Source organism: Nerophis ophidion, linkage group LG03 (genome assembly GCF_033978795.1).
Source record: "Nerophis ophidion isolate RoL-2023_Sa linkage group LG03, RoL_Noph_v1.0, whole genome shotgun sequence".
In the NCBI taxonomy this organism is placed as follows: domain Eukaryota; kingdom Metazoa; phylum Chordata; class Actinopteri; order Syngnathiformes; family Syngnathidae; genus Nerophis; species Nerophis ophidion.
In genome coordinates this window covers 25681410-25699886 of record NC_084613.1, presented here as the reverse complement: position 1 = coordinate 25699886, position 18477 = coordinate 25681410, and the positions used below count along the sequence as shown (strand labels likewise).

Genomic DNA, 18477 nt, shown 5'->3' with positions numbered 1-18477 from the left:
ACATTCTGTCTCTCACAGTTGAAGTGTACCTATGATGAAAATTACAGACCGCTGTCCTCATTTTAAGTAGGAGAACTTGCACAATCGGTGGCTGACTAAATACTTTTTTGCCCCACTGTACATTGTTTGTACTTACTCCTGTTGTTAAACTTCAGTTCAAGTCATTTCGGCTGAGTCATACCAAAGACTATAAAAATGGGACCCATTACCTCCCGGCTTGACACTCAGCATCAAGGGTTGGAATTGGGGGTTAAATCACCAAAAATGATTCCTGGACGCGGCCACCACTGCTGCTCACAGCTCCTCTCACCTCCCAGGGGGTGAACAAGGGTGATGGGTGAAATGCAGAGAATAATTTCGCCACACCTAGTGTGTGTGTGACAATCATTGGTACTTTAACATTACCTTTATCATCATTTTAGACAGCCTGGGCTGGAGGGTGGAGTCCTAATAATGTGTTACTCAAGGTTCAAATTCAGGTCCTCTCGTTTTCATTATTTAATTATTCCAACTGATGGCGGTAGTGTAGTGAAATTTCTGACATTTGAACCATATTTTGTGTCTGTTGAAATCCAAAAAAGAAAGTCTATCGAAACGCCTATTCTGAATCACTAAAAGAGCAAAGTAGGGGAAAGTTGAAATTGGGGTCGCGCCAACCAGTCTACAAAATGTGATGACTGTTTGTTATGACTAAGGAATTCACATTTTGTTTTGGAACAAGCAGTTGCAAAAAAAAAAGACCTTGATACATGAGGGAATCATATAAAAAGCCAGTGGACCAACATTTGATATGATTTGCATGTTTTCGTTTGATTCTGGATCCTCTGGAGGACGATGTCTGTTTGCATGGGCAATTTTATCCAATCTGTACTTTTTGATATTGGGTAAATAAAACTTTTTTACTAAAACCACTTCTTTTGCAGTTAAGTTTTGGACTTTCCACCACAGTAGACTTCAGTTCAAAGGAGACTCACATTTTTGCGCACGGTCCTTAAAAATCTGGTGCGCTGTGATGGATGATTTTTGACTAACTGTCCTTAAAGTCCTTAAAAACAGCCGACTGCTCTTCTAAGTCTTAACAAAATAAATAGACCAACATCGAATCATACGCAAATACGGTGTTAGCTTTCACTGTTATGCTGATGACACCCAACTCTACATGCCCCTAAAGCTGACCAACACGCCGGATTGTAGTCCGCTGGAGGCGTGTCTTAATGAAATTAAACAATGGATGTCCGCTAACTTTTTGCAACTCAACGCCAAAAAAACGGAAATGCTGATTATCGATCCTGCTAAACACCGACCTCTATTTAATAATACAACTATAACATTTGACAACCGAACAATTAAACAAGGCGACTCGGTAAAGAATCTGGGTATTATCTTCGACCCAACTCTCTCCTTTGAGTCACACATTAAAAGCGTTACTAAAACGGCCTTCTTTCATCTCTGTAATATCGCTAAAATTCGCTCCATTCTGTCCACTAAAGACGCTGAGATCATTATCCATTCGTTTGTTACGTCTCGCCTCGACTACTGTATTGTATTATTTTCGGGTCTCCCCATGTCTAGCATTAAAAGATTACAGTTGGTACAAAATGCGTCTGCTAGACTTTTGACAAGAACAAGAAAGTTTGATCACATTACGCCTGTACTGGCTCACCTGCACTGGCTTCCTGTGAACTTAAGATGTGACTTTAAGGTTTTATTACTTACGTATAAAATACTGCACGGTCTAGCTCCATCATATCTTGCCGATTGTATTGTACCATATGTCCCGGCAAGAAATCTGCGTTCAAAGGACTGCGGGTTATTAGTGATTCCCAAAGCTCAAAAAAAGTCTGCGGGCTGTAGAACGTTTTCATTTCGGGCTCCAGTACTCTGGAATGCCCTCCCGGTAACAGTTCGAGATGCCACCTCAGTAGAAGCATTTAAGTCTCAACTTAAAACTCATTTGTATACTCTAGCCTTTAAATATACTCCCTTTTTAGACCAGTTGCCGTTTCTTTTCTTTTTCTCCTATGTCCCACTCTCCCTTGTCAAGGGGGTCCGGTCCGATCCGTTGGCCATGTACTGCTTGCCTGTGTATCGGCTGGGGACATCTCTGCGCTGCTGATCCGCCTCCGCTTGGGATGGTTTCCTGCTGGCTCCGCTATGAACGGGACTCTCGCTGCTGTGTTGGATCCGCTTTGGATCCATTATGGATTGAACTTTCACAGTATCATGTTAGACCCGCTCGACATCCATTGCTTTCGTCCTCTCCAAGGTTCTCATAGTCATCATTGTCACCGACATCCCACTGGGTCATCATTGTTACCGACGTCCCACTGGGTGTGAGTTTTCCTTGCCCTTATGTGGGCCTACCGAGGATGTCGTAGTGGTTTGTGTTGTGGTTTGTGTAGCCCTTTGAGACACTAGTGATTTAGGGCTATATAAGTAAACATTGATTGATTGATTGATTGATTGAATGTCTACTGTAGAGTATGCTGGTTTTCTGGAATATACTAAAGTAGACCTATAGTAGGAGGAAAAGTCTGGAGATTTTGGAAATGTGGCCCCCAAAACTATTTGGTTGAATAGTCTTGTCTTTGATTCTCCTGAAATATGCTGGGGTCTTGCATGACATCATTTGGGTGACTTTGTAAGTGATAATTTTCCTGAAGGAACTCTCCTGAAGGAATCAATGAATTTCTATCTATTTAGTTGAACTGAACAACTTCAATGGATCCACCCTATGTAGTTGGTTCCACATTCACAGCATGCCTTTAAGCTGCTGTAGTGGCTGCTGGTGGCAGGAGCTCTGCAATCTTGTGTCCTTTTTTGCCTTTTAGTGCCAGGCCCTATCAGGACTGCACAAAAGAGGTGGTACTTTCGTGAATTCTGCTGAGTTTTTTTTGTGAAATTTTGGATCTGCCTCGGGGAGCCTTATGGGCAAGTTTGTGTCGAGCGTCGGGATGGAGGAGCTTTACGGAGCTCTGGCTGAATGAGCATGTATCGGACACTTTGGTCTTTCTAGACACCTGCTGCTCTTTTGCACGCACCAATACTCAGTCAGTGTTGACGCTAGGAATTTTCCAAATGTCATAAAAATGGGGTCCAACAATAAATTTTTGGGGTCCTACCTTTTTGTGACCGTTTTGAAAACAAGTGACAAATGTATGCATTATCCTGTTATATTTCACATTCTATATTGTGTTTTGGAAAAAGGTTGTCATAAACATTACTTAATTCATTAAAAAGTAATACAAAAAAAAAACATATTTGTATGCATATGTAAATGTATTCAGTTATAAACATTCATTCACTTTCTTCTTTCATTCATGGATCTAAACTTTACCTCTGCCCGTATTGTAATATTTTCATAATGGGTTTGTTCTCTTTTTGGCCAAAGAAAACAATTTGAAGTTGTCTTCATTTTTTTGTTTTAATGACATGATTTTAATAGTCCGGTCCGCTTGTGCACAGATTTTCCTCCATGCGGCCCCTGAGCTATAATGAGTTTGACACTCCTGTTCTAGACCGATTCGCACTCATTCGCGCATAGGCCTAAGCCTAGTGGGCAGTCTAGGACGGAGTCCGCTTTCTTGGTTGCTTTGTTGGGTCTGTTCCTGTGTCTGGCGGGGAAGCAGTGCAGAGGCCACTGTGGGGTACGTTGACCTGCTTAGTGGCCTTGTGGTTAATGTCCGTCCTGAGATCGGTAGGTTGTGAGTTCAAACCCCAGCCGAGTCATAATAAAGACTATAAAAGTTGGACCCATTACCTCCCTGCTTGGCACTCAGCATCAAGGGTTGGAATTGGGCATTAAATCACCAAAAATGTAATATCGGGTGCAGCCACTGCTGCTGCTCACTGTTCTCCTCACTTCCCAGTGAGTGAAAAAAGGGATGGGTCAAATGCAGAGGACAAATTTCACCACACCTGGTGTGTGTGTGTGTGTGACAATCATTGGCACTTTAACTTTAACCTAAGTGGGTGTTTTTTTTTTCGTTTTGATGTTTATGCATGGTGCAGTCGTAATGTGCGCAATATGAATTATTTATTGCTAATGATTTTAATTTATCGTTTTGTTTTACTTTGTAGCTGGATGTAGAAATGGCTCCGATGAAAAGGCAGCTGGGCAGAGGGGTTAGTGCGTCTGCCTCACAATACGAAATTTCTGCAGTCCTGGGTTCAAATCCAGGCTCGGGATCTTTCTGTGTGGAGTTTGCATGTTCTCCCCGTGAATGCGTGGGTTCCCTCCGGGTACTCCGGCTTCCTCCCACTTCCAAAGACATGCACCTGGGGATAGGTTGATTGGCAACACTAAATTGGCCCTAGTGTGTGAATGTGAGTGTGAATGTTGTCTGTCTATCTGTGTTGGCCCTGCGATGAGGTGGCGACTTGTCCAGGGTGTACCCTGCCTTCCGCCCGATTGTAGCTCAGATAAGCGCCAGCGCCCCCCGCGACCCCAAAAGGGAATAAGCGGTAGAAAATAGATGGATGGATGGATGGAAAAGGCAGCTGGTTGCAGCAGCTCTGTCCTCATTAATGTCTTTTATGTCCGTTTTGTTCTTTAATGTTTCCTTGTTGTTTTCATGTGTTTGTCCCTGATTTTTGTGGACCTTTTGTATCCGCACTGCAATCACATAATTTCCCCATTGTGGGATGAATAAAATCTGTCCTATCTTATCCTGAAAATAATTATTCGGGGGGAACAGAACAGAGTCCAACCCATCCCTGATTGACTGACTACTTGCTTATGGCAAGGGTGTCAAACTCAAATACAGAGTGGGCCAAAATTTAAAACTGAACAAAGGCGCGGGCCAAGGTTGAACAAATGAACCTTTTAATAGGGACCCAAACACGTTTTGCATTGAATATTGAACAAGTAAGGCTTATATAACTTTATAGGGACATGCAAAATCAAGTTTCAAATAATGATAATAATAATAATTTAAAAATATCAGTGGCATATCAAATAACATTTTAATAAAAATGTAATTCCTCTTTTCTATTTGCAGACTTCTGAGGTAAACATCAAAATAAACTTTTCCCACAATAATACATTTGAAAATAAAATAATAATAATGAATGAATCAAACATTCAAACCTTAAAGTAGCAAGAGAAAGTGCGTGAATACAACGTTGATTATTGCTCAGTTTGCTACACTGATTTGCTTTAACACTGAATATGGAACAAGCAACGCTTATTTATATAACTTAATAGTGTAAAATCAACTTTCAAAAAATAAACAAAAAAACATAAATGGTATATTAAATACAATTTTTATAAAAATAATTGAATGCCTCTTCTATGCGCAGCCTTCTGAGGTAAATATCAACATTAACTTTTTCCACAGACAAATACATTTGAAAATGAAATACCAATGACTAAAACAACCATTCAGGCATTTTTACTGCTCAGTTTGAGACACAGTGTTCTAATCTTATGTGCCCAAGCCAGATTCCTGCCATCTTTTCTGGGATGCTAGTTTATTGATGTCGGGGCTCAGGTGGACGGGGTTGGGGGGTTGAGGTTTGCTGGTAGCGGGGGGTGTATATAGTAGCGTCCCGGAAGAGTTAGTGCTGGGTATTTGTTCTGTTGTGTTTATGTTGTGTTATGGTGCGGATGTTCTCCCGAAATGTTTGTCATTCTTGTTTGGTGTGGGTTCACAGTGCAGCGCATATTTGTAACAGTGTTAAAGTTGTTTATGTGGCCCCCTTCAGTGTGACCTGTATGGCTGTTGATCAAGTATGCCTTGCATTCACTTATGTGTGTGTAGAAACCGCATACATCATGTGACAGGGGCCGGCACGCTGTGTGTATGGAGGAAAAGCAGACGTGACGACAGTTTGCACAGGACGCTAAAGGCATTGCCTTTAAGGCACGCCCCCAAAATTGTTGTCCGGCTGGAAATCGGGAGAAATTCGGCGGAATGGTTGCCCCGGGAGAATTTCGAGAGGGGCACTGGACATTGGGAGGGTTGGCAAGTATGGGTATTAGCGGTGAATGCGGTGTTACAGCGGTACCGCTGCTGTATAATACCGGCGGGCCATCCCTAATGTTAATTTGATATTGCCTCAAGGGTCAAATGAAGTTACACGGCGGGCCAGATTTTGACACCCATGGCTTATGGGGATGTGTTTCAATACTTGCACCACGGTTCAGACACAAGGAGAGTAAATACACCACTTGGCGTCCATATGAGAAGACTGTAGGTGTCAGCATGTTCCAACAGGGGCCGCCTGTGTTGCTATCAGACGCCAACACACCTGGCTGAGTGCCTGTGAGAGTTGTAACACACAATCAGTGCAAGTAAGAGCATGGAACATAAAGAGGAAGGAAAATAGGCGGCAACCCTGACGTTCCTGGCACTCCCAAAGTGGAAAACTATTTTTCAGAAGGCGTGACATTTACAGAGCTTTCACTTTGAAAAGCGTCTGTTTTGTTTGTTTGTGAGCTTACAGGACGATCGTGCTTCTTCAGGAATTTAAAGGCGGTCAACAAATTGTCGTCAGCATGACTGGGGGGATTAAGTGCCTCAAATATCTCATGTTCATATTTAACTTGTTCTTCTGGGTAAGTGTACTTTGCTTTTCCTGGTGTGTGTGTGTGTGTTTGTGTGTGTGTGACAAAAAGGGGGAAGGGTTATTGTTGTGCGTCGAGCTGGGGAAAAGATAGTGTGTTAAATAAAGGCCAATACATGTGAGGATCTTCCAAGCCAACTTCAACCACCACTCAACACTTTAAAGTGTGTGCCAGTCTGTGTGCGTACTCCAAACAAAATGGTGTGCATGAATGACTGTCAAGAAGGAGGAAATGCGGCAATGCCATAAAATGGCATTATATTCACACCAGCAAGAGCTACAGTTCCCCAACCAATACAAAAGTTGTATCGAATTGACGCCTTCATTGCAGAATTACCAGAATGTTACCATGGTTTGCTGTGGCGTAGACCTGAATTCTCCTGAGAGATGTTACTCACAGCTACACAAAATGTTCGCTCGCTTTCTGCAGTTGTAGCTAATGTGAGTGCAGTGTGTCTTTTTCACGGTGCAGGCCATGCCTTGTATCTGACCGAGTGTGTGCAATTCATGTGAGCTAGCGTGGTGCTACGCCCCCCTCGGAAGAAGAAATTATTTAGCACCCTTCACTTTCCGCCATGACAATAAATCAGACCCGAACAAATTGCGGCCCTTTAAAGTTTTCAATCTGGCCCGCCTGACATTCCCAAATATTTTCTTTAGATCTTTGAGATGAAAACTGATTTGATGTTTTCAAATGACCGTAAGTCTTGAACTTTACAAAGTATTTCAATGGTTGGAATCTGAGCTTTTGCATGATATACTAGTTACTACGGTAATCTAATTTTCGTATTTTTTGGACTATAAGTAGCAGTTTTTTTCAAAGTTTGGCCAGGGCTGCGACTTATACTCAGGCGGGACTTATGTGTGAAATTATTAACACATTACCATAAAATATCAAATAATATTATTTAGCTCATTCACGTAAGAGACTAGACGTATAAGATTTCATGGGATTTAGCAATTAGGAGTGACAGATTGTTTGGTAAACTAATAGCATGTTCTATATGTTATAGTTATTTGAATGACTCTTACCATAATATGTTACGTTAACATACCAGGCACCTTCTTGGGGGGGGGGGGTTTATTTTTTTTTGGTCATGAAAAAGGGAGGTTTTTTTGGGTTGATGCACTAATTGTAAGTGCATATTGTGTTTTTTATGTTGATTTATTAATACTTTTTTTTTTTCATTAAAAAAAAATAATAATACAAAGATTCTTCTCCGGCCTGGTACCAATCGAGCCCGGTGGTTGGGGACCACTGATATAACGTACACTTATTCAGCCGGTTGTTCACTATTCTTTATTTATTTTAAATTGCCTTTCAAATGTCTATTCTTGGTGTTTGGTTTTATCAAATAAATTTCCCCCAAAAATCTGACTTATATATGTTTTTTTCCTTCTTTATTATGCATTTTCTGCAGGTGCGACTTATACTCCGGAGAAACTTATACTCCGAAAAATACGGTAGTTACTATGGTAATCTAATGAGTTACTATAGTAATCTATGTCACGACAGCTCAAACAAGGCACCAAGCAATGTGGGTGGGAAGCGTTTCCACAGAGTTTTTCCAGAGCCTGAAATGCGGATGTCAGGGACAGACGCGGAAGGAGATTTTTACAACAAAGTTCTAAAGCTTAGTGATATATCTGATCATAGGTGGGTTTTTTTTTCTTACCCTTCACTTTCATATTTCGCTGTGTTTGTTGCATTTTTGTTGTATTTTGCTTGATTGTAAAATATGTCGATCGAGAACGGGTGTGATGTTCATATGTTGTCAATATTCAGTCCGTTTATAGTTAATATTGTAAATCCCACATTCTTTATTTTCATGTACATTCTGGGTGTCTCATTCAGTAAAAAATTTAATATTCCGTTTTTTTATTAGTGTTCCTAAAAATAAGACCCAAGCACACATACTGTACAGCAGATTTTCACAGCTTGCATATATATATATATATATATATATATATATATATATATATATATGTACTTATACATATATATATACATATACATATATATATATGTGTATATATATATATATATACATACATATATATGTATATATATATATATATATATATATATATATATATATATATATATATATATATATATATATCGAGATAGATAGATGGATAGATAGATCGATATAACGGCCCCCAGACGTATTATTTTCTCTTAAATTTGGCCCCCAGAGTCAAAATAATTGCTCAGACCTGCAATAAATAGTATAATTGCTCTATAAAATTGGTATAAGTACACCTTTGCATAAAATGTTATCCTTATTAATATTAAATAAAACAATTATTAATTTTGTTTTTAATCTGTAACATAAAATACTAAAAATGCATCAATTTGCCTGAAAAAAAATATAAAATAAAGAAATTTAAAAACTACATTTAAAGAATAAAACATTTTTGACCGACTTGAACCATTTAGTACTAAAAAAAATAGAATAGACTTAATCAAGAATAATACATTCAGAAGCACAATATATAAAACACTTTGACCTATAAAACAAAAAATTAATCAAAGTATTTGTACTGATTTATTTTTTTATCAAAATGAAGAAGTCAGGGCTAATGGCTACAACGAGCATGTTTTGTAGTGCACAGCTTTTCGAAGTGGGGTTTGAAGCCTAATACTGCATGATACTTTTAAAGCATATCCCCCAGGATCACACATGCACCCCCTGGCATTGCACCGTAACCCCATTCCATACACACCCTACCACCTGCCCCACATTTTGAGAACTGTGCTACCATAACTGACATTTGGGTGTTTGTGTCTCATTCAGCTTGCAGGCACTGCTGTGCTCGCCATTGGTCTGTGGTTGAGATTAGACCCGAAGACCAAAGGCCTGTTTGAAGGATCAGACTCTCCATATGTGTTTTACACTGGTAAGAGGCTCAGGAGTGTTTTACCAAGGATTATTAGGTTGTGAGTGCATTGTTAATTAATTTGCCGCATATTTTTGTCTGTCCATGTACTATTATGTTGCACTTGATGGCGATAGCGTTGGTAAAATGAATTATGTTCTGTGTGCTTTGTTGACAGTGGAATGTGTGCAAAGTGGCATATCATCGTTGGTTACAGTACAATTACAGATATTAAAATATTAATACATGTCTTTGTTGATACGGCAAGCAGAAATAAATGCCCAAAATGTGGCAACCACGTTAAATTTAGTAATTAGGGTTGTCCTATCTAATGGCTACCGATCAGTTACATCTGATTTTTGCAAAAAAGTACTTGGTCACAAGTCAGCTTAGTCTCCAGGCTGACAAGCAACTAGCAGCTAATTATGTGTCTCCATACATAGTGTGGAGCTGCTTCTAAGCTAATAATAATCAACTTCATTACGGCAAATAAGCTCAATTCCTTACTATCTTAAGTAAGACTGTCAAAATGAATGCGTACGGAGGGGCGATAAATCGATATACACAATATAACGCGGGTTTGTCTCTGTGCGATATAGAAAATGACTATATCGTGATGTTCGAGTATATGTTCTCACGCAGTTGCTTATAGCTGCGGGCATTACACTATAGTAGGGGTCTCAAACATGCGGCCCGCGAGACGTAGGTATGCGGCCCGCACTTTGATATGACAATTTAATGTTGGTGCGGCCCGCGAGTTTAATATAAACTGCGCTTAACAGAGTCATACTTGCCCACGTCCCCAATTTTCCCGGGAGACCCCTAAATTTCAGGGCACCAATTCTCTCGAAGCCCCTGTCGATTTATACCATATCAACAATATTCAGGGAGTGCCATAATGGCACTTTGGCAGCTCCTACATCCTGAACTGGCAGCATGCAAGCCCAGTTATATGTTGCATCTGGCCATGTAAGACGCACGTGTGTCATTGCAAGACATACTTGACCAACAGCCACACTGGTCACACTGAGGGAGGCCATAAAAAAAACTTTAACACTGTTACAAATATGTGCCAGACTGTGAACCCACACCAAACAAGAATGACAAACACATTTCGGGAGAACATCCGCATCGTAACACAACATAAACACAAATTCTCCCAAAAAGGGTTTGTCATTCTTGTTTGGTGTTGGTTCAGAGTGTGGCGCGTATTTGTAACAGTGTTAAAGTGTGACCCGTATGGCTGTTGAACAAGTACATCTTGCAGCCCCTGATGTAGTTCTGCACAAGTTTCATACAACATGTTACAGAGCCTGCACATTGGTTGTGTGATGTAGAAGGGTGCGCGATGACATGTTGTAGAGCAGTAGTCCTCTTCTAGGGGATGCGCGAACCCATGGAGGTACTTGAAGGTATGCCAAGCGGCAAGTGAGATCTTTTATAAAATTGTTATAAAAAGTAGCAGCAATTCATAAATCCTTTTTAAATGTATTATTCAATAATACTTAGAAATATGAATGTAAGTTCATAAACTGTGGAAAAATAATACTACAATCCAACTTTCAGTGTTGACAGCTACACTTTTTATGGAGATGTTACATAAATAATGATGTTAAAGATTTTATTTTTTTGTGAAGAAATGTTTAGAATTAAATTCATGAATCCAGATGGATCTCTATTACAATCCCCAAAGAGGGCACTTTAAGTTGATGATTACTTCAATGTGTAGAAATCTTAATTTATAATTGAATCACTTGTTCATTTTTCAACAAGTTTTTGGTTATTTTATATCTTTTTTTCCAAATAGTTCAAGAAAGACCACTACAAATGAGCAATATTTTGCACTGTTATACAATTTAGTAAATCAGAAACTGATGACATAATGCTGTATTTTACTTCTTTATCTCTTTTTTCCAACAAAAATGCTTTGCTCTGATTATTGAGTACTTGAATGAAAAAAATGGTCACAGGGGCTACATCACTGAAAAAAGGTTGAAAACAACTGTTGTAGAGGACTTTAAAGGCAGTGCAGTCACGGCAGCCCATAATAATGTCGGCCGGCTGAAAATTGGGACAAATTCGGGTAAATGGTTGCACCGGTAGATTGTCGGGAGGTGCACTGAAATTCAGGAGTTTCCTGGAAAGGGTTAGGGTTAGGTGAGTGAGGAGACTAAATGGTGTGATCCTGGACAAATTTCACCCCATATTACAGCCTGAAAGAACTTTAGATAAAACTCTTACCAAGTTTTGTACAAATAATAGACAGGCTTAAAATTAAACATTCTGGCAATAAAAATGCATTTTTTTTACAATTATTAGGGTCTTTTTTTAAGCAAACTTCAATTATGCAAGCGAGTAATCACCTGTGGTTGATAATAATTAATCCAAACACCGACATGTAAATAAGCAGTTTTGAAAAAAATGATCTTAAGTATCATTATCAAGTTACATTATCACTGGAGGATGAGGGTAAACATGTTACACACTGAGAGCAAGCCATGAGCAGGCATGCTAATAGCTAGGCTAACCGTTAGGATAGCTTTTAACAACATCAAGTGCTTCGTAACATTTCAAGGGTGTAGATAGAATCACGTTACAGCAGAAAGCGCGCAGATACTAACAGGAAATTTTCACATAGAGTAATAAGAGTTGGAAAGAGGATATTAAAGGCCTGGGCCGATATTCGATAAGTCAATTAACGGACGATAAATGAAAATTTAATTTGGTGTACCCCGCCTTCCGCCCGAATGCAGCTGAGATTGGCTCCAGCACCCGCCGCAACCCCAAAAGGGACAAGCGGTAGAAATGGATGGAAAATGTGTAAGTCTTCCAGCTTTGATCAATTTGCCATGTGCGTGTTTCAAGAGCATTAAGGCTTTTAGTCACTTTTCGTGGCTACACACATTTGTACTATAACAGAAAGGAAAAAAAAGGGGTAAATTATTTTGTCCTAGTTAACTGTCTTTGACTCTTTGTGAAGCTACGCCTGTCCGCCGGCCGGCTAGTGTCACACAGAGCAACTAGTTAGCATGTAGCAGCAAACGTGGACAAAATGAACACACAACCAAATTCCACCGCACCAATGTGGCAATATTTCAGATTAAACGTTTGGGACAAGGTGAGCCAATTAAGATCGAGAAGCCAGTGTGCCAAATGGGCACGACTACAACAACGCACACTTAAAATAGCACTCGACAGTCCAAACTCACTTCGCATTGGGTGAAGAAGGCGACAGACAGGTCATTGTAAACAAAACCGTGCAAAATAGTGTGTGCTAACAGACATACATCGCCAAAGACATGCTGCCGCTTAATACAGTTATAAAACTAGTGCTGTCATGTTGACATGTCATGTCGGTGTGCCTCGCTCGGAATCTGCAAAACTTAATTTTAGTAGGTAATACATTTGTTTAAACTGCAGTGTTTGTAAAATTAAAGTACCACTGATAGTCACACACACACACACACACACACGCACACACACACACACACTAGGTGTGGTGAAATTAACCTTTGCATTTGACCCATCCCTTTGTTCCACCCCCTGGGAGGTGAGGGGAGCAGTGAGCAACATTTTGGTGACTTAACCCCCAATTCCAACCCTTGATGCTGAGTGGTAATGGGAGGCAATGGGTCCCATTTTTATAGTCTTTGGTAGGACTCAGTCTGGGTATTGTTACTTGACCTCTGCGTACATGTTTAATATTGAAGTGCAACTTTTTTTGTCAATACTTTATTTAGCTATTTTATTTATTGTTATGGTTGTGTATATTTGAGACCCCCATCTCCTCCTTAAAATATATGTTTTAATTAATAAATAATTAATTAATTTAATTATATAAGTGCAAAATGTTGCTTATAGACAAAGTATATTTTAATGTTAATAATTGTTTGTTTTGTATGGAAGTAGAATTGTCTCACATCCACTTATATATATATATATCAATATATTAATTAGGGGTGTAACAGTACACAAAAATTTCGGTTCGGTACGTACCTCGGTTTAGAGGTCACGGTTCGGTTCATTTTCTGTACAGTAAGAAAACAAACAAATATAATGTTTTGGGTTATTTATGTACCAAATTTGCAAACAATGGCTTTATACTTTTAACATTGGGAACAATATAATAATTCTGCCCACGTTAATCAATTTGTTGCTTTGATTAAATAAATGACAAAACTTTTCTTCTACATATAAAAAGTGCAACATTAAACAGTTTCAAGTCAACTCATCATGCTTGATTTATTACAGCATTTGGGAAGCCTGTAGTTGACTTTTATTATGTAAATGTTATATTTTTGTCAACATGTGATAGCAAGGACCCTGCCATTCAAAACTAGGCTGCTACATTACTAATGATTCATGTAACTATAGCTGAAAAATAGTACAATAGCAATAGGAGAGACTATTCATTCCGGAAATCTATGGAGTTCATGTTAATTCATGTGAAATAACAGACAGACAGGGCTTTGCTGCCCCAAAAACACACGCACACACACAGCAAAATGAGCTAACGTAACGCTAAAAGCTAATTAGCCTTCACATCACCTCAAGCGAAAACTGTGAACTGCAGTTTAAGTTTTTAAAATGTCAACGGGCTCATACTGATGTTTGTAATAGTTGTGACTGGAAAGTGTTTTTTATAATTTGGGGAGTGTCCGCTGCTAAACACATGTCTACTCGACAATGAAGCATTTACAACATGCGCTCTGAGTACGCACTGCTGATTGGCTTTGTATGTAACCAATCAGATGGTTGTGTGGGCGGGCCAATGCTGGGTGCTCACTGCTCAGACAGAGGAAGAAAGCAGAGCAGCTTGTTAAGACTTTAGAATACAAACTCGTTTGATACACCCTCGTACCGAACCGAAACCCCCGTACCGAAACGGTTCAATACAAATATACGTACCGTTACACCCCTAATATATATACATATGCATGTATTAATAAATCTACAAATACAAATGTGATATACAATATATATATAAATAATTTGTAAAAATAAACGTGCATTTGTAAATATATTTTTGAGATTTGAATATAAATATGCTTGATTTTGTATTTTGTATTGAATTTGCATATGTGGATCACTTTTTTGCTTTTGTGTCGATGAGACATTCTTCCCACAAACCAGATGCACAAATAAATGTGACCTACACACTCCCCTGAACAACCAGCAAAGGGCACTGCAGCCAGAGCGGTCTGGGTCACAGAGCTTTATATGCATTATGTGCGAAATGCCCGGAGTTCTCTGCAAAAAAACTATACACGTCTTTACAGAGAGAACGCACAACGGGCCTGAGCTTGCTAACGTTAGTGTTATATTACCTAATGCTAATTCATCCAGTTAATCTGAAAGACCGTGCTAGCTTCTTATTTTATTGTATCAATGCCGTTTGATGACCTTGTCCCGATGTAGATACTGATCTCTTATCAGTGCAATGTGTGTCAAAACATCATCATATATCAATCATCTTATGACCTTCCCTAGTGTGCCTCTGATTGGCTCGCCAGTGTCTGACCATGTCTATGACCAAGACCGCTTATTTTTATATATTTTCAAATCTCAAAACTATATTTACCAATACGCGTTTATATATACAAATCATTTATTTATTAATATATGCATGTGTATTAATATCATATTGATATATATAAGTTGATGTGAGAGAATTCTACTTTCATTGTTTTGTTTCACTTGGAGATTGAAATGTTTTCATTTCGATTTAGTTGAAATAAACAATAAAAAGACGCTTATTGCATTTGAAAGGATATATGTGCATTATTATTATGTATTATCATTCAATTAATGGTTGATCTGGTCTCGTAAAAATAATGGCAATAAAATCGTTTATCTGTAATAACTTGTAGGTCAATATATCGTCAAGCAAAATTTGTTAGCAGTCATTACACAGTAGTGGAAGAGGGAGGATCGATCCATAAATTGGTGGGGTATCAGTTATACATTACACTGATTGGGTACATTTTTAGTTTCTCAATATATTTTTTGTTAATGTTTACAAACTCGGGGTGTAATTCCGTGGACTGAAAACCAAATTATTTAAATGAGTAGTAGATAGTACTTTCTGCCTTTGTTTAGTTGTTGTGTTCTTCTATTGTTCTGATTGGAACATCCCTGTTATAAATCAAATATGTTTCATATAAAAAGCTTCACATTTTATATTTCAAATTGCACAACTTGAGATTATTTTGGATTCAATGAGACATACAACGGCATTCGTTTTTTTTTCCAGGGTAATGAACTGCAATAAACATAAGTTCCCTGAGACTGTAGGACAACATAATATTGTTTGTTTATGTTTAGGTGTTTACATCCTGATTGGAGCTGGAGCACTGATGATGGTAGTGGGATTTCTTGGATGTTGTGGTGCCATCCAGGAGTCTCCCTGCATGCTGGGACTGGTATGTATCTACTCCATAGTGCAGGGGTCACCAACGCGGTGCCCGCGGGCACCAGGTAGCCCGTGAGGACCAGATGAGTCGCCCGCCGGCCTGTTCTAAAAAGAGCTCAAATAGCAGGACTTACCAGTGAGCTGCCTCTATTTTATAAATTGGATTTATTTACTAGCAAGCTGGTCTCGCTTTGCGTGACATTTTTAATTCTAAGAGAGACAAAACTCAAATAGAATTTGAAAATCCAAGAAAATATTTTAAAGACTTGGTCTTCACTTGATTAAATAAATTCATTATTTTTTTTAACTTTGCTTCTCATAACTTTCAGAAAGACTATTTTAGAAAAAAAAAATACAACCTTAATTATTTTATGATTTTTAAACACATTTTTAAATTCCTTCCTCTTCTTTCCTGACAATTTAAATCAATGTTCAAGTAAATTGATTTTTTTTTATTGTAAAGAATAATAAAAAAAATAAAATGGAATTATTTATTTTAACTTCTGTTTTTTCGACGAAGAATATTTGTGAAATATTTCTTTAAACCTACTATGATTAAAATTCAAAAAAATTATTCTGGCAAATCTAGAAAATCTGTAGAATCAGATTTAAATCTTATTTCAAAGCCTTTTTATTTCATTTAAAATTTTTGTTCTGGAAAATGTAGAAGAAAAAATTATTTGTCTTTGTTAGAAATATAGCTTGGCCCAATGTGTTATATATTATAACAAAGTACAGATTGGATTTTAACCTATTTAAAACATGTCATCAAAATTCTAAAATTAATCTTAATCAGGAAAAATTACTAATGATGTTCCATAAAGTATTTTTTTTATTTTTTCAAAAAGATTCAAATTAGCTAGTTTTTTTAATTCATTTTTTTCGCTTGAATTTTGAATTTTAAAGAGTAGAAATTGAACATAAACTGTGTTTCAAAATTTAATATTCATTTTTTTCGTGTTTTCTCCTCTTTTAAAAAGTTCAGTTAAGTGTTTTTTTCATCATTTATTCCCTACAAAAAACCTTCCGTAAAAGGAAAAAAAATGTACGACGGAATGACGGAAAGAAATACCCATTTATACATATATATATATATATATATATATATATATATATATATATATATATATATATATATATATATATATATATTTATTTATTTATTTATTAAAGGTAAATTGAGCAAATTGGCTTTTTCTGGCAATTTATTTAAGTGTGTATCAAACTGGTAGCCCTTCGCATTAATCAGTACCCAAGAAGTAGCTCTTGGTTTCAAAAAGGTTGGTGACCCCTGCCATAGTGTCTTGTTAGCCTAGTTTAGCGAATGTGGTGCTGAAACCCCAAGGCCTGTCGGTTTTCATCAATGTTTACTCAAAAGAAGGCCAAGGCCAGCGAGTTGGTTTACGTGTTCCTATTGTTCACTTCCTGTGTGGCTCACTCCCGCCTCCATCCAACTTTAATCGTCTTGTACTAAATCTCCAAGTAGGAAGGTTCTCAGTACCGTAAATTAGGTTCAGTTCCACTCAAACGACCTTCCTCGTTCATGCGTGCCATGCACACAAGCGTGTGCACGTGCCGGATGATTCTAACTCCCTTTTTTCTTCCTGTAGTTTTTCTTCTTCCTGCTTATAATCTTCGCCATTGAAGTCGCTGCTGGCATCTGGGGATTTTCCAACCAGAGCAAGGTAACACCCTGTGGTAAAGTCTGCACACATTCCAAGTTCTCATGCAACTAGAGCGAGTTTGCCAAAATAAAAGGCAAAAGCTAAAGTAAAAGATCAACGGGAATGTACTAATCATTTGTATGCTTGTGTGGCAGGTGGTGGATGACATTACTACATTCTACATTCAGACCTACAACAACTACAAGCTCACGGGTGATGAGCGTCTCAGAGAGACCCTGCGAGTGATTCAAACTGGCGTGAGCTTTATTCCAATACATTTATTCATCCATCCATTTTCTACCGCTTGTCCCTTTTGGGGTCGCGGGGTCCAATACTACATTTATGTATATCAAATACGAATATGGTACAAATACTCCAAAGCAGGGGTATCCAAAACCCCGGCCAACGGGCCAAATGTGGCCCGCCGACATCTTAATTTTGTCCCATGAGGCGACAGCATGAATTCATTTTTAATAATCAACCTAGCTGTGCATTCATATTAAATTTAAATACCAAGGGGTCTGACAGGTGGCATATTCCCATCATCTTGTGTTCATGACCATGATGTGTAACTTATCTACTTCACTTACTTATATGACCTCATCCAAACAATCTTTCCTAGTCATAGTGCAGAAAAATTAATCAACCAGCACAAAAAGTCAACACACATGGTCACACATACCACAACCTGCTCACGGAACTTTGTGGATATTATTAAAAAAACATCCCAACACCATAAAACAATTCAAAATTACACTCATTTAAATACATTGCGAGGCTAGATGCAAAACACTCTCTCCACACTTATCAATGTTTTACTTTTAGCTGCTTGATATTTCTGATTGATTACAAAGCTTTAAAGAGGTTGTCAAGGAAGAATAAAAAAGGTAGGAGTTTCACATACTCTTAATATTCAGTTATAACTGTTAAATATTTATCCATTATGTTAAT

General features: G+C 38.2%; 1 protein-coding gene across 2 annotated transcripts in view; it reads left to right on the top strand.

Moving 5' to 3' along the window:
- The window catches only part of cd9a (CD9 molecule a), a 36701-nt gene that overhangs the window by 11034 nt on the left and 7190 nt on the right, over window positions 1-18477 (top strand). Inside the window, exons 1-5 of one of the 2 annotated variants that reach the window (XM_061894765.1) lie at window positions 6272-6559; window positions 9369-9471; window positions 15775-15872; window positions 17473-17547; window positions 17682-17783. In XM_061894765.1, coding sequence (XP_061750749.1) covers window positions 6500-6559; window positions 9369-9471; window positions 15775-15872; window positions 17473-17547; window positions 17682-17783 — 438 coding nt within the window. In that variant the 5' untranslated portion in view covers window positions 6272-6499. Of the gene's footprint in view, window positions 1-6271; window positions 6560-9368; window positions 9472-15774; window positions 15873-17472; window positions 17548-17681; window positions 17784-18477 lie in introns of those variants that run through there. The other variant, XM_061894764.1, reaches the window with a different exon arrangement.